The sequence below is a fragment of the Physeter macrocephalus genome, chromosome 2, assembly GCF_002837175.3.
Source record: "Physeter macrocephalus isolate SW-GA chromosome 2, ASM283717v5, whole genome shotgun sequence".
In the NCBI taxonomy this organism is placed as follows: domain Eukaryota; kingdom Metazoa; phylum Chordata; class Mammalia; order Artiodactyla; family Physeteridae; genus Physeter; species Physeter macrocephalus.
The window spans coordinates 61,557,941-61,585,777 of record NC_041215.1 but is presented as its reverse complement, the minus strand read 5'-3'; the positions used below and the strand labels follow the sequence as shown (position 1 = coordinate 61,585,777).

At 34.8% G+C, this 27,837-nt stretch overlaps 2 protein-coding genes across 2 annotated transcripts in view; one reads left to right on the top strand and one right to left on the bottom strand.

Moving 5' to 3' along the window:
• The window catches only part of KCNJ3 (potassium inwardly rectifying channel subfamily J member 3), a 162,703-nt gene that overhangs the window by 80,887 nt on the left and 53,979 nt on the right, over positions 1-27,837 (bottom strand). The gene's annotated exons all lie outside the window — the stretch shown is intronic.
• On the top strand, positions 5,146-5,592 carry LOC102996948 (thioredoxin domain-containing protein 17-like). Its single transcript, XM_055087915.1, is given in 1 exon segment — positions 5,146-5,592. A coding segment is annotated over 1 exon segment (372 nt). The 5' UTR covers positions 5,146-5,148; the 3' UTR covers positions 5,521-5,592.

Genomic DNA, 27,837 nt, shown 5'->3' with positions numbered 1-27,837 from the left:
ATTCTGAAAATCAATTATTTTTTCAGAAGGAATGCTAGGAGAAAGAGCCATTAGTGAATGGAGGAGCTGGAAAAACAACAAGAGGAAGACAATGCAATGTCAATAATATTTCATGTTACAGAAAATGCAAGGAGAATGAAATGGAACCTTGATTCCAAAACAGGATACAAAGAACTGTTTCCTTCGTGTTCCAAGTATGGAAATCTTTTTCATCTCAATATATTTTTTAACTGTTTTTAAATTGACATACATTCTCTAGAGTGGCAGAAAAGACATTTATTTGAAGACTAAAAAAAAAAAAAAAAGCCAAGCAATATCACCAGTTGTTCCCACTTGATATCTCAAGTCCTCTAAGTTGTATAGTAAACTAAATTTGAAAATAACAAATGAATATTCTCTGGTTTATATTTGCAAACATAACAATTAAATCTTATCCTTCCCTTGTAACATGTGCATTATACTGATATACCATGGCTAATTCATCCTTGGTTTGCTCTTCATTAAAAATAATACATTTTATAATTCAGCTTTTAGAAAATACTGTGCTAAACAAAGGAGTATATATATTTTTCTGTTTTATTCACTTGACTAAAATTAAACTCTTTTTATGATAATACCTTTATTAATGATGCACAGCAATCTTGATGCCATCAGAAAAGGTTTCTATTTGTTTTGTTTGGGCCAGTGTAATAAATAACAGAGGAATCTTGAAAATATATCTGCACCTCAATGGTACAAAATACAATAACATTGAGTACTAAGAAACAATCTGACTGACTGGAAGTAACATGGGGAATGACATTTCATTCCTCATATAAATGGTGTCCAATAACCAATTGTTAGTTTTGTAGATTTGGTGGATAACATCATTGATCCAAAAAACATTCCTCATGTCTATTGTCTAATACCCCATAAATGAGTAAAATATCTGTAACTTTGAGTAATTTTTTTTCAGAAAGGGCCTTTAGTGTCCCTAAGTTCCCAAGGGTCTATAGAAGGAAAATTTTATAACTTTCTCACATCAGTTCTTAAAGCGAGGGGATAAAAAGTAAACACAATTTTCTAACTAGTGGTCATTTCAGTTCTAAATATATGGAGTCAAAACTCTGTTTCAAAAGTTTCCATCAGATTTTTAAAATAGGTTCATTCTGAGTGAGCACAGTGATTATATTATAGTCAATCCATTTCCTTAGAAGATGACATTCATATCACAACAGGTAATCCTAAAAGACAGATACCCATCAATTTCAAGATTGAAACTTTGAAAGGAGATGGTGACATTTCAAAGATGGTCCAGACATTTAGTCATTAATCTTAAATTCATTGGCCCTAAATATGACTCTTACAGGCTGAATTGCATTCTTTTATATAAATAATTCATGTGCTGAAGCCCTAACTCCCAGTACCTCAGAATGTGACTACATATGGAGATAGGCACTTTAAATACGTAATTAAGTAAAATGAGGCCATTAGGGTGGGCCCTACTCCAATCTGACTGAAGAGGAAATTCGGACACAGAGACCAAGGATGAGCACAGACAGATGAAATACTATGTGAGGACACAGTGAGGAAGTGGCCATCTGCAAACCAAGCAGAAAGACCTCAGAAGAAACTAAACCTGCCAACAGCTGGATCTTGGACGTCTAGTCTACAGAACGGTTAGAAAATAAATTCCTTTTGTTTAAGCTACCCAGTCTGTGGTATTTTGTTATGGCAGCCGTAGTAAACTAATACAATGATTTTACCACACATCTTTACCATTTACATGAAATTGCACATTTTATTTAATCATTGAATATTCTCTATGAGAGAACAGTTTATAGCAACACTTGGAGTAGGGTTTCACTTACATAACATTAACTTGTATTATCTGCTATTAGCACACTTGGATCACAGTCCAGAAAAGCTCTCCCCCTCCTAATCCTCCTCTTCTCCCTCCTTCCTACCACCATCAATTATTCCAACAGCAACAAAATCTCACTAGTATGTTGTAGGCACTATTCTAAATGCTTTACATACTGAATCACTTCATTCTTGTGGTTCCACAGTTACTGTGATCATTTTATTAACTGGGAAATAGACACAGGGAGGTAGGTAACTTGGCCAAAGGCACAAATCCAGGCAGCCCAACTGGGACTATTTTTGACACCATAGGGTTTAAAAATAGCACTCTGCCTTTTAGAAAGTGAAGTTGTCTTCCATTTTGGCTTTATTATAAAAGCCAAATCTTTTATAAAAGTCATATCTGTTTTCTACTCAAAAGTTTTTTTTTCTTTTATATAATGTCAATAACTTTTTGGTTCAGATAGATAAGCTAAATATAAATTTTGTCCAGTTTAGAAATGGTCATAAATAATATTTCTGTGATAAGTGAGAACTTGTAAATATTAAACATTGTTTGAAAATCCTTGGTAACATTACCAATTGGAAAACCAAATTACCCTTGCCACAGTTATTGCTATATCATTAAAGTAATACCTTAAAATTTAATGAGTTATATTATGAACTTCCAAATTTATCTCCCTTCAAGAAAAAGTTTTTAAAAATGGATTTTAATTTAAAGTTTATAAAATGGAAAGAGTACCAAACTCTTCCATCATTTGTTCATAAATCCAAGTTGAATTTCATTATGATATGTGTTTGAGAAATAGTTTACTGCACCAAATCCAATAAAAGAGTAGTAATCCAAATGCATTCTAAGGCTTTAGCATACATAGAATTTAAACTAGGCATTTAAAAAATAGAATGGAAATAGTTACTAGGGAGTTTCTTGTATGGAAAAGAAACACTGTGTCTTATAGTTCAGAAACCTGGAGTATAAGGTTACCTGAGTTCAAATATGACTCCACCACTTTGTAGCTGTGAGATCTTAGGCAAGTTATTTAACCTCTTTGTGCCTCATTTTCCTCTGCTCTATAGGGATAATCTAGTGTCTACAGAGTTTTTATGAGGATTTAACAAGTTAACATTTATAAGTCACTTAAAACTGTGATTTAGTCATGGTATCTTCTATATGTTTTTTAAAGACATAGAAATATTATAATTTTGTGGTTAATCCAGGAAGTTAGTGCTGGCAGAAACACATGTACTAAGGAGCTGTTCTCTTACTGTGTCATGAAAAACCATATTCCCATGTTTCCTTATCTCTGTCTGATTCCAAGTAAAACAAAAAGTAAAAAAAACGAGGAATAGATCTGTGAACATTACTTAAGCTCATTAAACAAAAATCCTGGAATCATGCAAAACGCACTAGGGGATGCAGATAAAAACCTTTTAACGTCCGTGCTTATTCCAACGCTCTTGAAATCCAAGCCATTTTTGTTGCTCCAAAGTCGCCTCCGAGTATTTCTTCACCAAAACATGCTACAAGTACTCTCTCATGATTTAAATGTGGAGCTCTTCATTCAAAAGGCATATGTAATTTGGGCTGAAGTAATGTAATTTTAACCCTTATTCTCAGTTTGTATCTTCACACACCCTGGTCAACTGAGAAAGTAAACAAAATAAATGGGAATACCTTGTAGATGACTGATCTGAGTAGAAGCCTGTAAGAAACTATCTCTCTTCCAAATCTTTCACTGAGGCAGATTGCAAGGGAACATTTTATTAGTTCCCATGCATGGCACCAGACAGGCAGTTGGGGACATAGTTTTATTAGCAGACAGTTTATCATGTCATTTTGCCTCCATTTTCAGATTTGTAAAATGCATGCTGGAGGTGAAAGTGTGTGTGTGTGTGTATGTGTGTGTGCATAGGCTTTGTAGACATATGAATACTTATGCTATGCTTCACAACAGTTTAAAACGGATGTTTCACCCATTTTCAATCGCATGTAGAGTAAATAATTATGGCTAACATTTGTCTAGCACTTACCATGAGCCAATCACTGTCCTAAGTATCTTAGTTATATTAATTCATTTAATCCTTTCAACATCCTTCTCAGATAGGCACTGTTATTATCTAAGTCATGTGAACATCTTGGGGGGGAGGCTATGATTCTGCCTACCAAAAGAGACCATTCTTTCTTGGATATTTATAAATTATTCATACTAATCTTTCTGTTCAAGGAAAGAGGAAATCCTGAGGGATAGCTTCTAAATAGATGTGCATAACATATATGAATAATACATATGGATAAAACAAGAACATCACAAACACAAACCTCCTGTAGCCCACACCTGAGAGACTGTGCAAGCTGGAACTCAGGTGTCTCTCAGTGGACCCATCCCCTCTCCCTCCAGCTAACCCACTTCAGCAATAATCAGGTTCTTCTACTCCGTCCCCACTTCTGTTGCCTTGATCTGAAGCCCATCTGCTTTTTGCTCTTCCTGTTCACTATTACCAGTCTTTTCCTCTTCTAACATCCTTCCCACTGATGACAGTCAGTTTCTATGATGTTAATCCTATTACACCCCCTCTGACTAAAATAGTTCTCCATCACCTATGGGATAAAACTAAGTCATTTGAGAAAGTAATCTGTCTCAGTGTCCAGCAGTCAAATCACTTGACACACAACCCTCTCTCTCACAACATATACACATATACATGTGCACATGCGCACACACACTCACGCGCATGCACACACCTCCCCATATTGAAATATTTATTGTGCACATTTGCCAGACAGTCTCCTACCTTTGTACCTTTTTTTCCTTTCATAAAAATCCCTTCTTTGTGTGCCTCAAAAACTCCTTTTAGTAATTCGGTTCAAATATTTCCTCGTGAGTAAATTCCTCCCTGGACTTTCCAAGGTAGGATTTTCCTTTTCTGTATCCCCTTATATAACAGCATATATTACTCTATTAGTGAGATTATCACATTACTCTGGAATATGTGTTCCCACATTTCTCTCTCTCTCTCTCTCTCTCTCTCTCTCTCACACACACACACACGCGCGCGCGCGCGCACACGCACTCCTCTTGCCTCTTCTCTCCTCCCCTCTCTCTTATTCCTCTTCCTCTCTGGAATTTGATCCCTTCAAGAGCAAGAATGGTACAACTATCATTTTTCAATCTATTCAACATGTAACTGGAGCGTTTGGTGGCACTTAATAAATATTGATGAAATAACAGTAAAATTATAATAATAACTATCACTTTCCAACATCCTTCACCATGCAGAGCTATAAAAAGTATCAGGTCGCTCCCGATGGCCCGCTACAAAGAGGTGAGCGTGTACGGCTACGTGGAGTTCATGCAGGCGGTGGAGCAGCACGGTGGCAAGACCATTTTCGCCTAGTCTTCTGGTTCTAAGGACGCCGAAGGCAAAAGCTGGTGCCCCGACTGCGTGCAGGCTGAACCGGTCGTACGAGAGGGGCTGAAGCATGTTGGTGAAGGATGTGTGTTCATCTACTGCCAAGTAGGAGAAAACCCTTATTGGAAAGATCCAAATAATGGCTTCAGGAAAAAGTTGAAATTAACTGCAGTGCCTACACTACTTAAATATGGAACACCTCAAAAACTGGTAGAATCTGAGTGTCTTCAGGCCAACCTCGTGGAGATGTTGTTCTCCGAAGTTTAAGATTTGATGATGGCAATTGTGTCTTTATTTCCTGATTTGCTCTAGTATAAAAGAATCTACATACTTGCTTTGAATTCATGTTAGCAATAAGTAAATAAATGATGATGTAAAAAAATTGGCACATGTCTAAACACTAGAGAGTGCTATTAAAATGCTCATGAACCCTCAGTTTGCTTTAATATATGGGTATTTTTAAGCTACCATAGGTAAAATAATTCTTCAGGAGTGGCAGTAATAGCACAAAGGAAGCTATTATTGGAGATGACAGAAATATCTAAAAGCCCCTAATAGTGCAGTAGACAGCTTCTAAATCTCTAAAGGAGTTAGGATCTTTTACCTTAAATTCCACGAATTTACAAAGAACTGTTATTCCTAAAACTCCTTCTTTGGCTTTAGAATGTAGAACTTAACCTAACCACTGAAGGGAAGCACAGCACATCTAATCCAGCCTCTGCTTAATGCTGGCAGTTTTGTTACAGCTGTCTGAATATGCTTCACTACTTGGGATGAGACGGGTGGCAGAGAGGTCAGAGACCATATAACCTAGTGATGGGAAGGACTCCAGCCTGTGAGTCAGTCTCATTGATTATCACTTACTAGCTGTATAACCATTAACCTGTCTAAACCTCAGTTTCCTCCTTTATGAACATGGATCGTTCTGAGGATAAAATGAGAATGCAACTAAGCACTTAACATTGTGCCTGGTTTGTGGTATCTGCCAAATAAAGGTCAGCTTTCCCCCCCCCAAAAAAAAAGTATCAGGTCACTGGCAGTGAATGGGAAAGGGGGGCATAGTGAAATAGAAACAAAAGATAAAGAGAATTTGTCAAAGTGACAGAGAAGAGGAAGATAACTTATGACTTTCACAGGATTGTTGATAGTTTTCTGGCTTGCACTGGATCAGTAATTTTTGACGGCAGACAAAGTCAACTCATGCCCCAACTGCATCTTTCCAATTTGATGATGATGATGGTGTATGTGTGTGTGTGTGTGTGTGTGTGTGTGTGTGTGTGTGTGTGTGTGAAAACTGGTTGAAAAGACTTCTGAAAAAATTTCTTTGGAACATTTAGAAACTGAGTGATTGGTATGTGTGATGTCATTTTAAAATAAAACATCAGAACATAATTCCACTCTTCTGAAAATCTAATTTTTTTAATGTGGAAGGATTTTTTCCTATTTATTGCCAATGGATTACTACAAAACAAAAATATACAAGACAAAAAATAATAAAAGTTTAATAATCTTGTGGAACATTGCTAAACATTTAGTACTGTCATCTCTTTCCAGTATTATCATCATTGAACTATATCTTCAGTGAGACTAGGATATTAATTCAATATAATCAAGAATAATTTTGTAAAGTACTTATCTGTCCTTACTGAATCATATTGTAGAGATATGATCACATAATTGAAAGAATGTTTCCTGTATTAGGTACAGAAAAAACATGTTTTACTGAATATTAGGGTTGAAAATTACCATGAAATGTCTGAAATCTTCAGCTTCAAATACACTAAATTTAATTAAATAGTTTATAAATTAATTCATTAATTATATGTATGTCAATATATTCTGTGCACTTCTTTATCATGACCAATAGTGAGCAACTGCTTTTATTCAAGTTCCTTCCCCATCTAGTCTCTAAACTTCCGGGCAGAGAGGGAGGATGAGAAAGAAAAACATGAGAGAGTTGAAAGGCAGAAGGCCTAAGAATTCCTTTCTCCTGAATTCCTTTTAAAAATGCTCATAACATTTTTTTTTCAGTTTGCAGTTTGCTATGAACTGCAAAACAAAATAAGAAAAAAGCAAGCTCAGCATTTTGAAGGGAATTTTTGTCTGTCTCATAGACAAGTCAAGTGTACCTAAACTCCATTGTCTCCCTCCCTCCTGGTACTTTTCCCATCTCCCCAGGTTGCCCTGGTTTAAACTCTTGTCCTTTCAATGTTCTATGCAATTACTTATGCCCAGTCATTTAGCAGAAAACTTCTATACAATTCCAAAGGGACATATACTGAATTCCCTTGATTCTAAAATGAATGTTGTGTTACATAATGACATTAATAAAATGTATTTTAATTCAATTAGTATATTTAATAAAATTTTATTATTTGATTATTTTTAATGTTTACTTATAAAATATGCTATAAATTCAATCTTGTATTTTTTAGCAGTAGTGACTTTTAGGAAAGAAAAAAAATGAAGAATTTATGTATTTAGGAAACATCCAACATAGAAAAAGATAGACACCCAATTCTATGATGCAAACAGCCCTGTAATACAGGAATATGATACAAATAACATAGATGAGTGGTTTAGCAAAAACTCTTCTGCAAAATACTGGTTCCTGTATAATGAAATAAACTGACCAAGCTTTTTTGAAATTATTTTTTAAAATTTTACCCAACAGGAAAGACACTGTTCTGTGATAGTCAATAAGTATTATAAAGAAGGCAATTCTTTTATCTTAGAAGAAATAAAATTTAGCAAAAATAAAATTCAATGAGAGAGGTTAAAAAAGAGTAATAGCTGCATGGGATGTTCATTGGAATTTAATAACAAAAAAGTGCCCGATTATTATATTGTCATTATAAATGCTAAAAATAAGTGACATCTTTAAAAGCTAATCATGGTTTAGAAAAATTATTTTGCATTTGCTTTTGCTAACATATTTAGAATTCTAAGTTCTTTCCATGTATTACAGAATTGCTTCAACACATTACTTATAAAATTGGTAATTTTAAGCAGGGTACTTGGTTTCCATCAACTGTTAATTATAGTGTTCCCACCTGATTTCACCATTTCATCAAAATATTTGCCCCTTTATTACTACAGTTAGTTTTTTTTTAATAATGGAAGCACATAATGCTTTAAAAAATAAATATTTCTCCATGAATGATTAATTTAAATAATTAAATCCTAAAATAAGTCAAAGATGTTGCAGGGACTTATAATGTTAGTCATTTGTGAATATAAAACTCTAAACCAATCAATTCTCTTACTTTGAATGTTTTTATTATTGGAGTATAATAAAGATTATACTGTATATAAATATTTGATACAAAATATTAAATTTACTCATCTGACCATAAACTGCTTCAAGTTAAAACACTGAAGAAATGCAAGTGGATAAGTATAGCCTTCTTTATCCAAGTGCTGTTAAGTCAGTGTTGGAGATGAAATGAAGCAGAGTTTACAGACACGGATATTATTTTCCATCTGAGGGAACTAGTTCTACTCTAAAACATTTCCTTTAAAGCGTTTGTCCTGGACCAGTGAGTTTTTTGGGGTTTTTTTGAGGATATGTGTCATTCCAGAAATTATGTGCTTGAAAGCAAATTATGATTGGCAAATGATAGAAGGTATACTTGGAAATAATTAAAATATTAAAGTTTACTGTCCAAAATTTTTTAATTTAATAAAATCGGAGACCAATATCCATCTTTGGCCAACTTAATGTGACAAAACTACATTTGATGACGTTTTTTGCAGCTCACTGGGATGCCATAATTGGAAATATGAACTCTTAGGAAAGGACAGAGTTAAAGAAAACCCTCTAGCAATTATGCATTGGTGGTATTAACAGTTGTATAGTAAGTATAAAAATAGCTGAAGACTAATGAATTTGTATCTAAAAAATTATTCTCTGACAAAGTATTAAAGAAATAATGTAACATATCATAATGACTACACAAACGTTTTTAGCAGGTATAATTTACATATTAAGATATGCTCTCATGTATGAATATTAGACATTCAGTCACTTTAATAACCCTTTAAAACTTTTAAAAGTGCATAAAAGAAAAATATGCAACCCAAAAAGGGCAAGGTCTGAATTATTAAAATAACATGAAAATACTAGTGATACCACGTCAGAAACAAAAGGTGTTAATTGAAACACGACTTCACATAACTCTTAGCTCAACGGTTCTTGACATGTGGGAGAGAAATGAATTTGGCAGCACCACGGATCTGCTCAAAACCAAAAAGTATTCCAAAGAAACTCTGGATCACAAAATCTCTCCCCAAACTCTAGGTACCTCATATCCTAATGCTTCCATTAGACTACTCCCGAATTCCTATTTTAAGAATCACACTTAAGCTAACTACCTAGTACAATGGCCCATGGTCCAAAAATATGCCAGATTTAACAACCATCGCTCAGACACACTCTTAAAATTCATCTTTTGGTGCTAATCTCAGCAGTTATCAAAACAGAAAGCAATCCCATGGTGTCATGCTTAGAAGAAATTCAGTAAATTATTCAAGGAGCTGTTATGTATTGAAAGCAAAGACTACATTAAAATAAGTATAAATCAATTAATATAAATTAAAAGTTAATTTCAATTGTTAAAATATGTCATTTACCCCATATTGAATATGATAACTTTTAACCCAGAGCCTTTTAGTCCCCATGTTTACTTCACTTTACTGCTTTGTCCCAATCTGTTCACTGGAATTTGCCACCGGACTTCCTAAAGGCCAATGATCTGTACATCAAAAAGCACTAACTATCCAATGATTTTCACAGGAATGATAATTAAGTAAATTTAAACTTGGAAATATTATTTTAACACAATACTGAGTTAGTATAAGTGTTTTCGAAAAAGAAATTTCAACACATTTGGTTAACTGCACAGTCGAATAATTATAACTTTCTGAGCTTTTTTAGACACCGAGATTGGTAAAGGCAAGAAGGCTTGAAAAGACTGCCACTGCCATTTCTGATCCGAACTACAGGAAATGGCCTCTGAAAACAGAAATTTAAGGATAATAATTCAGAATGATTCTCAGCTTTCGCATTGCTCTGATTTTCTGAGGTAAAGTTTAAAATCAATCAAATATTTTAGACGTGTTTTCACTTGCCAAAGTACATTTTCTTTTCCACCAATTAAGGGAAAGTAACAAGGAAAGTAAAAGGTTAAGATTACCATTCATCATCATACCGTCAAAAACCATATTTCAAGAACAAAAGCAACTGTTAACGTAGATTTTATATTACCGTGTTTCAACCATTCCAAATTCCATGATGCGTTTTTGTGGGTTTTTTTTTTTTTTTTGCGGTACGCGGGCCTCTCACCATTGTGGCCTCTCCCATTGCGCAGCACAGGCTCCGGACGCGCAGGCTCAGCGGCCATGGCTCACGGGCCCAGCCGCTCCGCGGCATGTGGGATCCTCCCGGACCGGGGCACGAACCCGTGTCCCCTGCATCGGCAGGTGGGCTCTCAACCACTGCGCCACCAGGGAAGCCCCATGATGCGTTTTTAATACCCATGAACTGTACATTAGAGTTTTCTTTATTCCAGGAGTATGCAACAAATTAAAAAACAACTGAGATAAGAAAGAAACTGTTACCATAGTCATTCTCAGCTTTTATCTCTGTTCTCTCTCCTTTTTCAATGTACTATCCCAGGGAGAAAATAAATGTAAGGAGATGGGGATAGGGGAATGAGACTGATCCACTGAGTATATTATTTGGTATATAAAATACGAAAACATTACTGCATCTTTGCAAACAATTTTAAAATCCTTTATCTCTGTTTAGATTTCTCCTTAAATTCAAGTTTTCATTATAGATGATTGGTTAATGTCAATGTTGGCTTATGACCTCACTCAAAACCAGTCATCTTTCTCAGTGTCAGTTTATGTATTTCCAGCCCTGACGCAGATTTTCTTTCATTTCCATCTTGGCATCTGTTTCCCAGAACACATGGGCTAAATGTCCACAACCCTATGTGGTTTCTCTTATTAATCCCAAACATAAACAAGAGTCATTCAAACTAGTATATTATTCCTGATACTTTGTAACAAGTCACCCTTTGTGTGAAGTCACCACTAATTTTGTGCTCCAAGTTCTTTATTTCGTAACTTGTATAACCCACCTTGCTAGTATCAATTTATCCCGTAATGATTAGAGGAATCCACCACCTGACCTCAGTGTAAGGCTATGGTCTTGCCATCAATCAACGACATTGTCTAGTACCTAGAATCTACTTTCCTCTTGAAAAGTGTTTGTTTCTTTTCCACTGGACTCTCAGAACACTGTGACCATGTTGGATACAGCTGACACCAACTGTAATAGAGAACAATGGCTTGATAAATGGCCCAAGTTATAACGGGTTCTACCTTTTGGAATACACTACCTCTAATTCCCAGAGTTGGGTCTGTCCTATTCTGCCTCCTTACCTTTATCTTTTCAGCTATCTGACCCCAGTAACTTTAAACTTTCGTACAGATTCCTTCTTACTGCTATCAAGTTAGCTTTCCACAGCATCACTCCACGTTCATCAAGCAATCTCCCAATATTTTTATCTAGTACTTTCATAACTTCATTTCCTATATTTGATATGTTTGCAATTTACCTCATGTATGTGAGCTATAGATTCAAATTTATTTTTTTTCCAGACGACCCTTTACTTGTCCCAGCATTATTTATCTAAAGCCCTGTATCATTTATTAAAAAGCCCTGTTTCTGTGTGTGTGTGTGCATGTGTGTGTGTAATAGACTAAATGTTTTTTTTCTTTTTTCATCTTCTGAACAAATTACTTTTAACGAATAACCTTTAAAATTTATCTTATTGAGGCTTATTGCTTATGAAAGGAAATTTAACATTTATCACAAATTTATCACATCAATCAAATTCTGCTGGCACCTTCAAAAGTATGGTTTCAGTATTTTGTTCTAAGGGAGCTATCAGCCAGAGACTAGAGTAGGGAAAAACAAAACTCCTTCTAATAAACTAGTTAATGAAAATTACAGGATCTTTATGGATCCTTATGATTCCTAACCTAATCCTAATTAACTACCTCCCCAATATTTCAAAACAATAACAAGAACAATATTTTTAAATTAATCAGTCGTGAAATGAATAAAGTAACAAAACACAACCCCCTTAAGTCAGAAAATCATCTAATTAGAAATGGTACAAAATAATCACTATACAATAATTCATCCTTAAAACACTGCAGGCAAGAAAGAGATAAAGAAAACAAAAAAAAAAGAGGCAAAAAAATCCTATTTCTCAGTTCCTTCAATCTCCCAAATATGCTGCTTCCAGTTTCCAAGAGCTGTGCTGGAGCAGAATTTAGGACTAGGAAGATTTCACCAACATGAATTCTACTCATCTTTCCAAGAAGTCTCAGTGACACAAATTCTTATCTAATTTGTTTGGTGCACAATATCTAGAATTTCAAAGAAGACTGTTGAGACAGCTGTGAAATGCAAAGATATGAACTAATGGAGAGGGCATGAGAAAGCGTAAAAATATTATATTTTTGTAAATATGTTTAATACTGAGAATTGTAAATTATTGAATTTCCTCCAAGTATGGAACTCAATTCAAAATTTCATCTCTCATTGTAGTACTTTTCCAGAGCTAGTGATAATACAAGTCTGTAGACATAATCACAATTAAAAATTTCTTTTGGGCTTCCCTGGTGGTGCAGTGGTTGAGAGTCCGCCTGCCGATGCAAGGGACAGGGGTTCGTGCCCCGAAGATCCCACATGCCGCGGAGCGGCTGGGCCCGTGAGTCATGGCCGCTGAGCCTGCGCGTCCGGAGCCTGTGCTCCGCAACAGGAGAGGCCACAACAGTGAGAGGCCCGCGTACCGCAAAAAAAAAAAAAAAAAAAAAAAAATTTCTTTTAAAAGTCTTCAATTTGTTACTGAAAATTTATATATTATTATTTCATATTATTTCTCTATTGGCATTAAAACTTCCAATAGAGGAATAATATGACTAAGCAAATTTTATTAATAGTTTCAGGATTCATAAAGCTTCCCTTCCACCCATATCTGCAGTAATTCATATAACCACAGAATGTTGGGATTGGTATATAGAATCTATTACAAATGGAAAGAATGTCCAAGCAATTAAATAGGATTTGGATTTTCAACTAAAATAAATTTGCTTTAATTATAATGGCATTTATGCAATCTATGGCACAATTTAGTAAAAGTTATTGAAAAAGCAAAAGCAAGGAGATTTGGAGTTTAATTAAAAGTGACAGTTAAGGCCCATTCCAAATAACTTCTTACAAGAACCTTACCTAGTACAGCCAAGATATTGATAACCTATGAGTAGCTTAGTAACCCTCAGGTAGATACAGTGATAAGGTCTAACATATACTTAAGATAATAGCTCAGTTTCAGCATTAACAGACAGCCCCTATGAAAATGAAAACTATAAATAAGAATGGATTATTTTCACTAAAATTTCTTCTTTCTACTTTGAGTAACTTAGAAAATCCTCTAAAACCAATCTCATTTTCTTTGAGGATTGAGCTTTAGCATAATGGCAGAAGAAAATTTGCAGCTCATATCCATCTTAAGTTTCTTACCACATACTCTTTTACAAGTCATAATGATGTATCATGTCAGAAATATATTATAGTCAGACCCTTTAAAATACGTTACTGTTTATATAAGGAACTAGAAACTGGTGTCAATTTTTTAAAAAGTGTTTAGAATGAAAATGCTTAAATTAGCAAATGCACAGATTTCCACACTTTCTTTCTTCATTGCTCCCTTCCTGCTTCAGTAATTTTTTCATTACCCTTTTATCCAAAAGAAATATCTACTTATTTTGTTCATTAAATAGTTAAATTCAAACAACTTACTCATTATTTATGTCCTTAATAACTTGGTAGGCATTTTAAAAACTAGTAACATAAATCAAAAGAAAAACAGCATTTTATTTCATTCCTAAATAACCACAGGTACTTACTCTTGTCACGTGCACACCTGTTTGGCGCCATATCTCAAATCCTGTAAACACTTTGAACATCACTACCCCCATTTTCTGTTCCACACTAATTTTCCTTCTGGTAATAGCTTTATATCACAGCACTGTTGAAAACCTACCCTTCACAAAGATATGACATCATCAAAAGTAATGTAATGCAGTCTAACGTTGAAACTGAACTAAGCTGAGCTAGTGGTTTGCGGGGTGTCTGGCAAATGTTACCGTATTTTCCTTGAAAATGTAAAATATTCCACAGCCCCTGTGAGTTCAGTGGGGTACCTTGGCACATGGTTTGGGAACCACAGGGCTAAGGATGAATATAATCACAATAACAAAACTCAGTGTTGGGACTCTAGGGATCACAAAGAATCATTCATTTCAGGGGTTTCCCTGGCGGTCCAGTGGTTAAGATTTGGCACTTTCACTGCCATGGGCCCGGGGTTTGATCCCCCGTCGGGGAACTAAGATCCTACAAGCCGTGCGGCCAAAAAACAAAAACAAAAGAAACCCGAAAATAAACAACAAAAAAAGAATCATTCATTTAAAGACTATTAATTTGGGCTACCCTGGTGGCGCAGTGATTGAGAGTCCTCCTGCCAATGCAGGGGACACGGGTTCGTGCCCCGGTCCGGGAAGATCCCACATGCGGCGGAGCGGCTGGGCCCGTGAGCCATGGCCGCTGAGCCTGCGCGTCCGGAGTCTGTGCTCTGCAGCGGGAGAGGCCACAACAGTGAGAGGCCCGCGTACAGCAAAAAAAAAAAACTATTAATTTTATGCAGTAGGAAATGAACAGAACCTAAATCAAAGATCATTAAGGTGACAAATGCATATTGAGTGCCTGCCATATGTGGGCAGCCGCACAAGGCACTAGGAATATGGTGCAGAACCAGGCAGAAAAAGTCACTTCCTTCCTGGAGTTTACATTCTAGCAAAAACAACTAATGCAAAATATCTAAATAAATATTCATGATGTCATCTTATTTGTGGTAAGTGCTACAAAGGAAACTGACAAATAGCATGGGCTGATTTGAGAATAGATAAGGGTGGAGGGAGTCAAGTTACTTTAAGGGATCCAAGAAGTCCTCCTTAAAAGAAGTAACAGTTGCAGTAAGCACTAAAGCAGTGGGTCTCAACGGAAGGTGAGTTTGCTCACCATGGGACATCTGGCAAAGCTTGAAAACATTTTGGTTGTCATGACTGGGAGGGACGCTGCAGGCGCTCTAGTGGGTAGATGCCAGAGATGCTGCAATCATCCTACAATGCATAGCACAGCCTGCATGCACCACCACCCTGACAAAGAATTATCTGACCCAAAATGTTCACGATGCTGAGAAGCTTTTAAATAGGCATGTATGTGGGTGTGTGTTTGGGGTTGGTGGGGATCAGTGGGCATCCCAGGAAAAGGGAACAGCACATGCAGACTCCTAAATAGTAAGAAGATAGCGCATCCACTGAACCAAGAGAGAGCTCGTCTAGATGGAGGCTAGTGTAGACAATTGCAAATTCTCAAAATTCGCTCAAGAAAGGTAGGGGAAAATGTAATCAAAAAGGCTATTCTGTCTGAATAATCCTTAGGGTAAAAGGAAGAAGAGATTAGTGGCTGTAATTTTAATTATTCAAGGAAATGCCAGGCTGTATATAGTATTCAACTTTTCCTTCTGCTGTAAAATGTGACACAGGGAGGAAAATAAGTTATCTACACAAAGGCCTACACAGTGATTAAATGGCTGTATCACGGCTTGTGTTGGTCTCTGAGCAGCTGTGAGATTCTACACTTGATCAAGCATGACTTGGTCAAACCAAAAAACCTAAAGGGACAAAGAAAGGAGGGCATTTTATGATCAGAAATGCTTTCACCCTTTAGCTTCCATTTTAAATGATTACTTTCATTACTTTAAACATTGGTATTTCTTTTATCCCAGAATATAATTGATATAGTTACAGTATTTTCATACTTAATTTGGTGATGTAGTAAGCTGACAACAGAAACTGATGCCACAACTGAGTACAGAGAGACTCGTGTTTAAACAACAGCTTTGGATAATCCAGGTGCGATCCCCATACACCTGCTATAAACCGTCAAGACAGAGGCTATGATAAGCAGAATACATTCGTTAAAAAGCCCTCCTAATATGAGCAGCTGCACAACAGCGAAGAGAAAGAGAAAGGATGTGTTTTTTTATTAAACATCTAGTTTGTATGTGATAGGTTTAGAGCTAAATCTTCTCACTTGTTTATATTCAGCCTCTCAAATATCCTCATGTTAAGGCAGAGAAAACTGAGGCCATACAAGAAGTCACCTGTCCAAATCAGACTAGATTCATTCTGGTCATGGCATAAAAAAGAAATTAGAAAGGCACTGTATAACATATTTAACCTTTTAATAACCAGGTGAAAATCTCACAGAATTGATTGCCAGAAGTGTAAATCCCAAAGTTACTAATATAAATGTACTGGACTAGGTATTTTCATTACTTTATCATCACAGCAGTTCTGGAAACCTTTGGAATTGTCCTCGTGTTACAGATGAAGAAACTGAGGCTTGGAGAATTAAATAACCTGCCTGAGCAGATAATTCAAGGTAGAATGGGGAATTCTCTGCACTTTCAGCAGACCACCTGCAGGGAACCCTTTCCCACCCCTCCCCAACCCATTTCCTCCAAAGCTTCCCAGCCTTCTCAATAACCAGTGGAGGTTACCTATAATATTTTTCAAGTCAATATGCAGTTTAATATGACAGCCACAGTTAGAAAGGATCTCATCCATTTTGATTTTCCATTTGTTTTCTCTTTTTGATACTATTTCCCAATGTGCAGGCCTCCAGGATTAGAGACCCTCTTACCGTATCCCTCTGTGTTATCTCTTGACTGTTTATATACAAAATCCTATTCGTTTCTGCCAACAACCCTTGGAGGTAGGAAATATTGTCAATCCTGCTGCACAAAAAATGGAAACCAAGTTCCCAGGAGGTGAACTGGTTTTGCTGGGGACACTTTTGTAAATAAGTAACTGTCAGGTCTTCAAACATCTAGTCTGGATCTCACAACAAGTAACTGCTTCCCTCATCTTCAACCAGCCTTAAAATTCTGGCCCACTCTCTGCGGGGCATGTGGATACATCACCTATATACACTTGGTAAGACTGAATGAACCTCTAGATCAATCTCACCAAAATAAAAAACTTTTAAAAGTAGATACAGCATTTGTTACTTGATACATAATATTAAAGGTATTTTCTTCCTCACACGGGATCAGATCAGAGCCTTACAAAGCAATTTCTTCAGAAGGCATATTTGTTTCCTATTTCTGCTGTAACAAATCACCACTAACTTAGTGGTTTAAACACAAATTTATTATGTTACATGTCTGGAGGTCAGAAATATAAAACCAAGGAATTGGTAGGACTGAGTTCCTTCTAGAGGCTCTAGGAGAGAATCCATTCTTTGCCTTTTCCAGCCTCCAGAAGCTGCCCACATGCCTTGGTTTGTGGCCACATCAACCTAGTCTCCTTCCATCAGTTACAACTCTTTCTCTACCTCCTACCTTCCTCTTTAAACTATAAGAACCCTTGAAGTGACATTGGGTCCATCTGGCTAATCCACGATCATCTCCCCATCTCAAAATCCTTAATTTACATATCTGCAAAGCCCCTTTTGATGTGTAAGGAAATATATTCACATGTTTGGGGGATTATGACATGGACATATTTGAGGGACCACTTTTCTGCCTACCACAAAAGGTAAATTTTAAAAAGCAAGTATAATAAATAACCACATTTTACATAATTCTCACAAGCTCTGAGGCAGTGATCTTAAGAAGTTTAAAAAAACCTAATCTGATTCATATTTAATGGTAAAATCTAGAAGCACTCCTTTCAAAGTACAGAATAGTAATAAAGTCAAAGAATATCATCTATTTTATTCAGTATACATGTGTCCTAAAAAGCCTAATAGAACAAGAAAAAATATTGAAAACATATAAGGATGGGAATATTATGAAGATTATGAGTCTCTCCAAATAAATATGAAAATTTCAAATCTCCCCAAATAAATCTAAAAGTTCAATGAAATTCCAATCAGCATTCCAAAGAGTCTTTTTCCAGAAACTGACAAGCTGATGTAAGTTTTCAACACATACAGTGAAGTTAAAAAAAAAGCAAGTAGCAAATTATGTAATTTACTTGCATTTTAAATATCGACAGAATAATCAAAATTTGTTTTTATGGATGCATACAGATATGATGAAAATAAAAAACTGTGCATGGTATTGATATATGTCATTTCAGAATAGTAATTTCCTTGGGGAAAGGAGAATGTGGAAAGAAAAATGTAGTTAGGTCTTAGCGATTTGTGTTTTTAAAACACAAAATTTCAAACAAACATTTCAAAATGTAAACAATTGTTAAGATTGGATAGTGGACACACAAATGTTTCTTCTTACCCATATGTTTGAAATATTTTATAAATAAAATTAAATTGAAATAGAACCAATATGAAGAAGCCCCTTAAAGTATATTGCAAAAGGAACCAGCTCAAATGGCAAATCAATGGACTTCTAGAACCACATTGATATCAAAAGTGCAACATCCTTCTGGTACATCTGAAAGTCAGTCATCTTAGTCCAAACACTAGACTGGGGTGCAGTTCAACTGTACAAAGGACTAAGAATTGACATTAGTGTCCCAGCACTGTGAATTTGTTCCAAAATTCAGCCCAATTCCACACAAACCTGGGCTTTACAGCCATGAGACTCACTCTGGGTTGGCTACAGACAAGAATGTTATAAAAGAGCATTTAATGGAAGGATGAGGAAAACCATCTGTTCGTGAGTCAGCAAAACCAGGGAATTTCCATCATCTATTTTAATTCTTTGCTTATGAGCCTTGTTTTACTGCTGTCAGAGGCCTCTAGACAAACTCGAGTCTAATCAACAGTGTAAGCTGCAAACTTAAAATCACTTAGCATAATGCCCTGAAGAAAAGGCTAAAAAAAGATCTGTCAAGACAATCTAGAAGTACCCTTTTCTTTAAAACTGCATTTTTGAGTAGTCAAACTGTCCTCTTATATATTCAGCTTATTATTTAATCCAATTAAGAGAATCAGCATTTGTTTCATGGCAAAAAAGAAGTTTTTCCCTTTGTCACATCTCACCTGGTGTCCAAGATTGCAATCCCTCCAGGGACACCCAACAGTACTAAGCAAATGTACTTGGTTAGAAATAGCTCAGACATCACTACCTTGTGTGCTTTATGTCTTTAATTTGTATTCAATTGCATTCCAAATACTACCACTTCTCTGGAAGTCAAACTTGCTATAAATTCTGATCAATGTTGCTGACCAAGTGCCATCCTCCCCACACTAAAATAATCCTTGTTCTGAAATTCTGAAGGATTCCCCACCAACATCCCTGCAAAAGCACTCAACTTAGATGTAGGGAATAATTGTCAAAAGATTCTCTATTGTCAAGAGATTTACAAAAATGCCTCAAATTAAGGAAACTTACTTAGTCAAGATTATATTCAATAAGCTTGAAATGTTGAGCATTTCTCCAACTTTAAGGGGAGAATTTTTAAGGATACCATCAAAATTGGAGATTAAAACTAAGCTTGCAAAATAGAGTGAAGTATCCAAATCTTTCTTCTATTTCATACTACTTAATAAGATCTCATGTGAAGGGGGAAAAAAAGCCAAAATGTGCACATTTGTAAGTTGGGAGATACAGAGATGAATATAAGAAGAGAAAAAGGGCAGAGTTTACTTGGTTGAGTGAAAATTGTATTTTAAGCTCCTATTCCTACTTTTGATAGTCTAGAGGCACTATTTCTGATAAAGGAACAGCCTGAACCAGCTGTCGCAATACTAAACCTTCTTCCCTCAAAATATTCACTTCACTTATTATACTGCTCTGCTGCTCACAAATACAAAATCAGCAGCTTTCCTTAGTTGCTCATCCAGAAAGAAAGAGCCAAAAAGAAAAAAAAAATGAGGAATGGAAAGAACATTCTGTTGCATTCAAATATGTTGACTTATATTCTTCATTTGTAATATTTTATCTATTAATATGTTGTATTTCACTCTAAAAAACTCATACTTGCTGTGAAAATATTTATATAATGCCTTGTCATTTAAAAATACCTTTAAAATTCATTATTAATGTGTTTCTAATGGCCAATGAAGTCATCATCATTTTTCTTTTTACTTATTTAATTTTCAAGGATAGAGAAGCCTAGAATTGTTAAGTTTTATAACTTTTCCAAGATCATATAGTTCCCCAGTAAATCTCAGACAAAATCCTCTCACATATATCTTGGGCTCTTTCTACTATAAATTTCTTAGCATTTACAAATTTTAACAAATTCTTTTGTCCTAAATATTAAACTGAAAATAAAGGTATTTGCTCTCTTATACCACACAGCATATTTAATAAAAAATGGCATTATGAACATAGAACCTTCTATAGAAGCAGTTTTATAGAAATCTAATGTATGGATTTCTAATACATAAAAATATGAATTTATTTAATATTCACTGAATTATCAAACATGAGTCACAATACACTAGAGGATATCAACTCTTGAGTACACAGTACAGTGCTGTTTTGACAAGTAAAATAACATGAATATAAAATGCTTAAGATAGAACTTTAAATATAGGAGGTAATTAATAATATGATAATTGCTACAATCACCATCATTATTATTTATATTCATAGATAATAGCTAACTCCCTTTGGTACTGGTATCAAGTCCCATTGTATGTACACAAAGTGAAGAATATAAGAATCTTGTAGAACAGAGGCACCATCTATATCTAAACATGAAATTCTTATTGACCTGAAGTGAGGAAGACAGAGATTAGATTCTAGGATTGATCAAATACTGATAATAAGGAGGCATGTACCATGTATGCTATTTATATAAAGATATAAACTGTCTGGAAATCCAGGAACCATAATGTAAAAATGCTGAAGACCATCAGAATAAAAGTAAAAAGTGAAGGTTCTCAAAGTGACATCTTTAGAGGCAGATGGTGTAGAAGAACAATAGCACACTTAAAACATAACAGAATTGGTGACAGAATCTTCCAGATATCTATAGCTATATTAATCATCCCCAATTCACAGATGAAGAAACTCTAAGAAAGTTTAATTAACTTATCCGATATCAAAAAGCTAGTAGAAGCCAGAGGCAAACTCCAAACCCAAACTGTCCAATCTATCTCACTAACCTTTAGATGAAATTATGTTATATTTTTTACATGTCTTTTGTGTACTTTCATTTCTATGTAAACTTAAAAGCAATAAAGAACATGTTAGTCTGGATTCAATACCAAACTATAAGGAAAAGCAGTTTTCTGTGGAAAAAAAACACGAGTGAGAACATTAGGATGAAATGTCTACCTCTGCCCTCAGGTTTTATGAACATAAAATGTTGACTACGGAGAGAAACAATCTAATATACTCCACCAAAAATCAAAATTATTTGAATTTGAGTAATTTTTGTGGCCACAAATATTCACAGGGAGTCTTAATATTTTTTGGTATGAATTGCTTAGACAGAATAATGTTTGTAAATGCATAAAATATCAGATTAAATAAAATATTCAAATAATATTTAGCATCAAAACTCTAAAAAGAAAACCTATGTGACAAAATTTGTCATATGAAAACTGGTAACATTTTGAATTAAATGAAAAATCCAGAATCAATAATCTAAGCTTTCATCTCAAAAAGCTAGGAAAATATGGTAACCCAACTCAACAAGAAATAGAAAAAAGGAAAAAAGAATGTTAATAAGAAGTCAATGACAAAAGTGGCAGACATACAACAGGGAACCTCAATAAAGTCAAAAGTTTATCTTTTGAAAATCTTTTAAAGTGTTGATAAATCTCATGCAAAACTGATGAATTAAAAATGGAGAAAATACATATTACCAGTTATAGGAATGAAAAGAGAGGCATCATTATAGATCTTGCAGATATTACAAAGAAAATACTTGTAATACTTGCATCAATAAATTTGACAACTTAGAATAAATAAACAAATAATTGACAAAATTGATACAAGAAAAAGTAGAAAGTCTGAATAGTGCTATACCTGATAAAGAAATTACACTTGCAACCTAAGTTTCCTTCAATGGATAAAGGGATTAAGAAAATGTGGTAGACAGAGAGAGAGAGAGAGAGAGAGAGAGATAGGAAGAAAGAAATGATGCAACCAACAAGGGCTTAATTTCCAAAATATACAAACAGCTCATACAACTCAACAACAAAAAAACAGGCAACCCAATCGAAAAATGGGCAGATCTAAATAGAACTTTTTCCAAAGAAGACATACAGATGGCCAAAAAGTACATAAAAAGATGTTCAACATTGCTAACTATTAGAGAAATGCAAATCAAAACTACAATGAGGTACCACCTCACACCAGTCAGAATGGCCATCATTAAAAAGTCTACAAATAACAAATGCTAGAGAGGTATGGAGAAAACGAACCCTCCTACACTGTTGGTGGAAATGTAAGTTGGTGCAGCACTATGGAAAACAGTATTGTTCCTCAGAAAACTAAAAATAGAATTACCATATGATCTAGCAATCCCACTCCTAGACATATATCCAGACAAAACTATAATTCAAGAAGATACGCACATTCATAGCAGCACTATTCACAATAGCCAAGACACGGAAACAACCTAAAGGTCCATTGACAGATGAATGGATAAAAAAGATTTGGTACATATATACAATGGAATACTACTCAGTCATAAAAAAGAATGAAATAATGCCATTTGCAGCAACATAGATACAACTAGAGATTATCATACTAAGTGAAGTTAGTCAGAAAGAGAAAGACAAATACCGTATGATATCACTTATATGTGGAATCTAAAATATGGCACAAATGAACCTATCTACAAAGCAGAAACAGACTCACAGACATAGAGGACAAGACTTACAGCTGCCAAGAGGGAGGAGAGGTGGGGAAGGATGGACTGGGAGTTTGGGGTTAGTAGATGCAAACTATTACATATAGAATGGATAAACAACAAAGTCCTACTGCACAGCACAGGGAACTATTGAATATATTCAATATCCTGGGATAAACCATAATGGAAAAGAATATTTTTAAAATGTATATATGTGTATAACTGAGTCACTTTACTGTACAGAAAAAATTAACACAATATTTTAAATCAATTATACTTCAATAAAAAATAAATTTAAAAAGAAAAGGAAAAAAAAGATATAATGGAATACTAGTCAGCTTTAAAAAAGAAGAAAACCCTGCCATTTGCAACAACATGAATGAACCTGGAGGGCATTATGCTGAATGAAATAAGCTGATTTTACAGAAACAGAGAATAGAACAGTGGTTGCCAGGGGCTGGAGAAGGAGGAAATAGGGTGATATAGGTCAAAGGGTATATATTTTTTATTACAAGAGGAATAAATCCTGAGGATCTAATGTACAGCATGGTGACCATAGTTAATAATATGGTATCATACACCTGAGAGTTTCTGAGAGTAGATCTTAAGCATTCCAACCATGAAAAAAAGTTTAATAACTACCTTAACTGTGTGAGGTGATGGGTGTGTTAATTATCTTGGTCCTAGTAAACATTCTACAATGTATACAAATATCAAATCAACACAGTGTACAATTTAAATACATCCAATTATATTTGTGAATTATTCCTCAAAAAATTAAGATAGCAACACTGCTTCAATAAAAACTCCAGACCCAGATAACTTCACTAGTGAATTATACTGAACATTTAAGGCAGAAATAATATCAATGTTAAACAAATTCTTTCAGATAGAGAAAAGGTCTTCCCAACTGGTTTCATAAAGCTGGTATAACCTCATAACCAACTTGCCAAGGGATGGATGGATATTAAATACATATATATGTATATATACTATATATATATACATGAAAAGTCCTAAGTAAATTCTAAATCAAATATGTCATTATATAAAAATGATAGTATATCACATATTGAAGTATTTATTGAAGGAAAGTTTTATTCAAGGTTTACTGAAGGAATGATAGGTTGATTAAACACCCAATAATCAATGTGACTTAGACATCAATGGAATAAATGAAAACAATTCAGTAGATGCAGAAATAGTATTTGATAGAAGTCAACACTTATTCTTGACACAAACTAGAAATAGAAGGAAACTTTGCAATTTTTCTATTAATCTAACACTATTCTAAAATTAAAAGTTCGTTTTAAAAATATATTAGTAGAAAAACTAGTAAAATTCAAATTAGGTATGTAGTAAAGGATTATTGGGGCTTCCCTGGTGGCGCAGTGGTTGGGAGTCCGCCTGCCGATGCAGGGGACACGGGTTCGTTCCCTGGTCCAGGAGGATCCCGCGTGCCGCAGAGCGGCTGGGCCCGTGGGCCATGGCCGCTGGGCCTGCGCGTCCGGAGCCTGTGCTCCGTAATGGGAGAGGCCCAGGTACCGCGAAAAAAAAAAAAAGAATTATTGAGTTAATGTTTTTTCTGGTTCTCACAATTATACTATAGTTATAAAAGATATTAACATAAAGAGAAGCTAGATGATGTGTAAGTGGGAATTCCCTATATTATTTGCATAACTTTTCTGTAAATATAAAATTATCTCAAAATAATGTTTCTTAAAAGAAAGGATAAAACAAGTTTCATGGATAAATGAGCATCTATGTATCATAGTATTGACATAAATATATTAAAATTTTTTTCGAAATATCATTCTAACGATGTTTAAAATCTGTCAATATATTAATGCCAAATTTTTTCCTCTCCCCGCCCCCCATCCTTTCAGTAGCCTCTGGAAGCCTTTTCCACCTCCATTTTTTCAAAGTTTTCAGATACACTATGTTTTCAAAATGCCATTTTAAAATTGTGAGTAAGAGGCATTCACATGGTTAAAACAAAACAAAGAGTAAAAAAAATGTTTCCCTGGAAATTAAAATTTGGGTAGAGGACAAGGTATTTATGCTCCAGTGCTGAGATCCAGAACTAATACTACAATGAAGATGATATCTTACCATCCTAAATCCAAGTAAAGGCAACAATAAATAAAGAAATAACAAATGAAATAAAGAAGACATTTTCACTAATGTTAGTGTCAACAAAATTTTAATAAGCCAGCATGCTATTTCTAAGTGGCTTCAAGTCAATCAGAAATTCTGCTATTAATAAACATTACATAAATAAACATTTATGGGGCAGTATAACTAGTATAACCTGTATTGAAAGCATGGGGAGCTGTCATATTATTGGCCTTTGACCTCATAATTATAGTTTTAGCAGACCATTACAAAGAATATTTCAATAGCTCAGAAAGGCTTGCTACAAAAACAATGGTCATTATATTATAATTCACTAGACAAAATTTGTGTGCAATAAGAGAGGATTAAGGACTTCATCTGAGGTCAATAATAATACTAATCAAATAGGATTGCTGTTTTAGGACAATAACTGGTACATAAGAACTGTTCAATATTACTTCTATTAAACTGTCTCATATACTGATTGGTTACATCTATTAAATGTTTTAGACATTATAATTTGTCATATTTCATGTGTTTTCTTTACGACTGCCATTAATCTTTTAACTCTATTCATGATGTTTTTTGTTACAAAAGTTTTAATATGCATCTAGTCACATTTACAACAGCTTCCTTTACTTATTGCAGTTCTATATCTTACATCCAATAATTTCAATAGAATCCCAAACTTCCTAACACTTCATGTCTTACTAGAACAATTATTATCCCAATTTTACAGTTGAGGAGACCAAGGTATTTAGAGGTTTGTACAGGATCTTACAAAGAGTAACTATTTCAGAAATGTTTGGACCTAACAAGCAATACGTGTTCGGAGAACTTTAGGAACTTACAAACAGTAAGTATTCAGGAAAGGCTACTGGTTAGCCATTACCATGATCACCATTATTATCATCAAATGAAGTTTCATAATATTTCCTATTCCTGCAGTTAAGGATGCACCAAATAGATAATTTTTAGTAAAGCAATATTTTACATCATAGAGTTTAGTTTTAACTAGAAACATCTCTCTCCATTTATTTAAGTTTTTTATATCTTTCTATAAAGCTTCATACTTTTTGTGTATCTTCCACATTTCTTAAATTTATTCATATGCATTTTGTAGTGTGTGTGGTAGTTTATGTTGTTATTATGAATGGATTTGATTTTCCATCACATTTCTTAATTGGTCATTGGTGTTGTAAAGGAAAACTACTGTTTTTTGTTGTATTAATTTTTTAATGATAATAGTATATTTTAAAAGAAAAGTAATCACAAGTACACCAATATGTTGTTTCTGTATTCAAGATTATATTTTATTCTGCACTCAAGATAACACCAGGGAATTTCATTTGCATGGATAGTTATAAGAAGGAATTAATTGAAATGAAAGAAACTATGTTTCTTTAAATGTATTAAAAGCAATTTTAATAGATGTTACAGGCTGAACTGTGTCCCCCCAAAATTCATACGTTGAAGCCCTAATTAACTCCCAACACTTCAGAATGTGACTATATTTGCAGATACAGCTTTTAAATGAGTAATTACATTGAAAAGAGATCACATATGGGCCCTGCTCCAATATGACTTATGTCATAGAAAGAAGAGATACTAGAGGCAAACATGGAAGGAAACCAGGTAAAGACACAAGGAGAAGATGCCCATCTACAAGCCAAGGTCTAACCCAGCTGAGACTTTGATCTTGGTCTTCTAGCCACTAGAACTGTGAGAAAATAAATTTCTGTTGTTTCAGCCACCCAGTCTGCGGTACATTCTGAGGCAGCTCTAGCAAACTACTGAAATAGAAGCAAACAATTAAGTCTTTTATTTTTTTCTGGAAAATATAATTCTATGATTTTATTACATATTATGAGAACCCATTTTAGTCTTTCAACCTTTCACAGTGAGATGTAACAAATACATAGAATGGAGTACACAATAAAGATGTACAGTAAGTACCCTACATACAAACGAGTTCCATTCTGAGAGCATACTCGTAAGTCCAATTTGTTCGTAAGTCCAACAAAGTTAGCCTAGGTACCCAACTAACCCAATCAATTATGTAGTACTGTACTGTAATAGGTTTATAATACTTTTCACACAAATAATACATAAAAAACAAACACAAAAGTAAAGAAAACATTTCAAATCTTACTGTACAGTACTTTGAAAAGTACAGTAGGACAGTACAACAGCTGGCATACAGGGGCTGGCACCGAGTGAACAGGCAAGAAGAGTTACTGACTGCAGGAGGGAAAGGAGGTGGGAGATGGTAGAGCTGAAGGATCATCAGCAATAGGAGACCGGAGGGCAAGCTGCACGTAACAATGTACGCCAGACACCTGAACTAACTTACGTGACTGGACATGTGAACGCACGTTCACATCTTTGAAAGTTAGCAACTTGAAGGTTCGTATGTAGGGGACTTACTGTACACTGTAGCTCAATGGATGCAAATCACATAAGGTATGTTCTTTGTATGGAAAGCAATTAAGATAGATATGAATAACAAAGTTTAAATTGAAATGCCACATATTTGGGAAA